This window comes from Ooceraea biroi, unplaced genomic scaffold, assembly GCF_003672135.1.
Source record: "Ooceraea biroi isolate clonal line C1 unplaced genomic scaffold, Obir_v5.4 UnassembledTig128, whole genome shotgun sequence".
NCBI lineage: Eukaryota > Metazoa > Arthropoda > Insecta > Hymenoptera > Formicidae > Ooceraea > Ooceraea biroi.
The window spans coordinates 7,239-11,049 of NW_020825101.1; the positions used below are offsets into that span (position 1 = coordinate 7,239).

General features: G+C 29.7%; 1 protein-coding gene across 1 annotated transcript; it reads left to right on the forward strand.

Moving 5' to 3' along the window:
• The first annotated feature begins 1,269 nt into the window (after window positions 1-1,269).
• LOC113563482 (protein ALP1-like) lies at window positions 1,270-2,725 on the forward strand. The gene is made up of 3 exons (XM_026975149.1): window positions 1,270-2,207; window positions 2,298-2,397; window positions 2,606-2,725. The coding sequence occupies exons 1-3, from the start codon at window positions 1,765-1,767 to the stop codon at window positions 2,723-2,725; spliced, it is 663 nt and encodes a 220-aa protein (XP_026830950.1). The 5' UTR covers window positions 1,270-1,764.
• Window positions 2,726-3,811: the final 1,086 nt, after the last annotated feature.

The following is a 3,811-nucleotide window of genomic DNA, read 5'->3' on the forward strand; positions in this document are numbered from 1 at the left end:
TATCACACCCCGCATATTCTCCTGACATTGCTCCATCTGATTATTATTTATTTCGATCGATGCAGCACGCTCTTCAAATTACGCACTTCCAATATGTTGAGGAAGTCAAAAAATGGATCGATGAATGGATTGCTTCAAAAGCCAAGTTTTTCTTTTATCGTGGAATCCACTTATTACCAGAAAAATGGGAAAAGGTTGTAGCAAGTGAGGAAAAATATTTTGACTAAAATAAAAGATATACTTTTTCTAATAAATGCAATTTTTTATTGAAAAAACCCTCAAAATTAAGTGTAACACCTAATATTTTATCTTTAACTCGTGTATAATGTGATTATATAAAATTAATTAATAATAATTACTTTTCCAGAAATGTATTTTAAAGAAATAATTCGACAACAAAATTATTTCAAGGCTCAATTGTGGCAAACATGTGAGGACATACGAGACATAAAACAAGCTGAGCTAAATCAAACTCCTAGTAATGGCATTCAAAGTCAAGAATCAGTTTTCTGTTCTTTCACGTTTCCATTGGAAACGGAACAACAGTTAGAAGAAGTCGAGCAATTTTTAGTAAGACTTTAGTATACTACCCCCCTTCGATTTTGATGAAATTTTACAGGTACGTTGTGCTAACTGAATGTTGTCGAAAACCGGAGTGCGAAGTTGCGGAAATGTCTAGTTTCCGAGAAATTTAAATTTGAATTATTCGCCATAATCAACATTTTTTAACAGTTTGATATAAAAAATAAGGTAAATATTCGACCTCCGACTGACCTTGACATTGACCTTGGCCCCTAACAAGGACAAGGTCATTGACCTTTCCCGTCGGACATTGTTTGTTCACTTTCGATTAAAGTAGTTTCGAAAAAGTCTTTAATTTCGATTAAAGCAGAAAATAATTTGTATTTACCTGTTTTGTACTTTTGGTTAAAATAAAGAATACTTTGTATTTATGAACAAACTATTCTATATATTAATGATTCACTGCTTTAAATAAATTTTGTTCGTTCATATTCAAAATAACTACTATATTTTCGAAACTTATGTCTCCTTATGTGTATAATTACCGGTTATATTTTCTGAAGTTGGAGTCCCGGACATATACGCTCGGTTTTCAGCCCGCTTCGCGGGAGGGCGGGGAGGGAGGGACGAAGCCCCTCCCCCCGACGGGATCCGTGCCGTGTACCAAGTGATCAAAATCTGTGTGAAATTTGTTACACTGAGTTTGTTTACACGGCAACGGTTAATCCGGTTTAGTGACAACTGTAGTTATAACTCTTGAAAATGATGATCGTTTACACGTAGGGATTTATTTCGTCACCATTCTTCTTATCGATGTAATAACTTCTAGCATTATTGCCAACTTAGAGGAATGAAAAGAGTTCGTGAAAAGTGGTGAAAAGAAAGCCGTGAAGAAATAGTCGAATACAAAATGTATAGAAATAAAAATGTAATATGTGAGACTGAAAAGGCAAAAATAATAAATTTTTGTATTGCAACATATTTGTCAAATGTAAAACATATATTGTTGCAGTCTACAATCACACAACTTTTACACATATTTGGAAAGCGTCGAAGACATGTAACAGAGGTTATATTACTACTCTTATTATATGAAACTCCACCTAATGAATTGCTCGATATTGGGCCTATTTTAAGATTTTCACGAGAAAGAACGTGGATGAAAAAAAGAAATACAGATTGGTGGGAACAAATTGTTCAAAATCATTTTAATGAAGAAGATTGGTTGGAATCATTCCGAAAATGAGAAAATGTACATTCACATGGTTATGTGATCAATTAAAAAATGAACTTCCACCATCTATAAATCAATTAGGCGTAAGGGAACCAATATCGGTACAAAAACAAGTTGCTGTATGCGTATATTTTTTATCGAGTTGCTGTGAATATCGTGTCGTGGGTAATGTCTTTGGAATCCACAAGTCCACTGTTTGGAAATGTATACATAAAGTAGTTGATGTAATTAATACGAAACTATTGCATCAATGGATATTTATGCCCAAGAATGATGAATGTCAAACAATAGCTGCATTATTTGAAAGAAGAACTAATATACCACAATTAATCGGAGCAATTGATGGATCCCATATTCCAATTTTACCTCCGAGCGATGGATATAGAGATTATATTAATCGTAAAGGATGGCCTTCGATGGTACTGCAAGCAGTTGTTAATAATACTTACAAGTATGTATTAAATATAAGAATTATTCCTATTCACGTAATCGGTACTTTACATAAATGTGCAGTATGAAATTAACAGAAGTTATTTTTCAGATTTCGTAATATTTTTTGTGGAGAACCAGGAGCCTGTCACGATGCTGCTGTTTTCAAAAAATCAAACTTGTATAAAAATCATGATTCTTTGATACCTTATGTATGTACAATTTCTTTTTTCTATTATTATGTTTTCTATCATTTTCAATGTTGTGTACATGTATAGTTACATGTATAGTATTATAGTACTATAGTATATATAGTTCCAGTATACTATCTATTGTATATTAACAATAGTATACTATACAGTATGTTATTGTTTTTATTATAATATATATTATTATATAATTGTCTAATGTATATTACAGCAAACTAAAGTGGTTTTAAATAGGCCAATACCATATCTGATAATGGGTGATTCTGCATATCCGTTGCTGGATTGGCTAATAAAAGGATACACAAAAAGTACGCAGTTAACACCCCAGTAAGAATCCTTTAATGTGTATCTAAATGCTGGACGTGTATGTGTAGAAATAGCTTTTGGCCGATTAAAAGCAAGGTGGAGGAGACTTCTGAAACGCAGTGATCTTCATTATACATACATGCCAAATGTAATATCAGCCTGCTGTGTCCTCCATAATATTTTGGAAGCGCATAAGGAGAGATACATTAATGCATGGGACAATATTGTACAAGAAGCACAATCACAATTGTAGCAACCACAACGAACAACAGCACGTGATCTGAATAATTTGAATGGAAGTTTGATGAGAGATACATTAAAAGATGATTTGGGTGCAAACTTTCAGTTGCGAAGAACATTTTTACATTAATTAATAAAATTGCAAAATTAAATATTAAAAATTAAATAAAAACTTATATGAAGATTTTAAGTTATGTTAAATTATATTATATTATTAATATTAATTGTTAAGTTAACAATTATAAGATTTAAATATAAAGTGCTAAAATTAGATTAACAAAATTAATAAAAAAACAGTATTATTCTTTATGTGATAAATATTTTCTAATATATTTTTGCATTGTATCATATAATGATATATTTTTAAAGACTATTATATACATCATTTATTATGTGATCAATTGTTAAACCACCTATATGTGCATATGTAGACATAATAAAAAAATGTATACATATTTGTACTTATAATAAAGTAAAATAGAATAAAATACAAAGAATATTTCATATAAATGTAGTTTATTTATTCTATAAAAGTACATAACATGTTGATAACGTTTATAGAATAGAAATATTTACTCGCAAGTTTCATAATAGTTCTAAAACTATTTAAGACGAAATAAAATTTATATAGGAGTAATCATATAGTAATATCACGAATAATATCACATTGTGCTTAATTTGTGTAGAATTTGTTCAACACGAAATATAATTAAAGTTGTCTTTGCAAAACTAAAATAACTTTCTTTGCAAACTTAAAATAAATTATAAAGTAAACATTATAATAAGTTTATCATAATAAATTGTAACTTTATAATAATAAATAAAGTTTATAAGTAGTTATGAAATAACATTTCTTTTTAAGTATGATAAA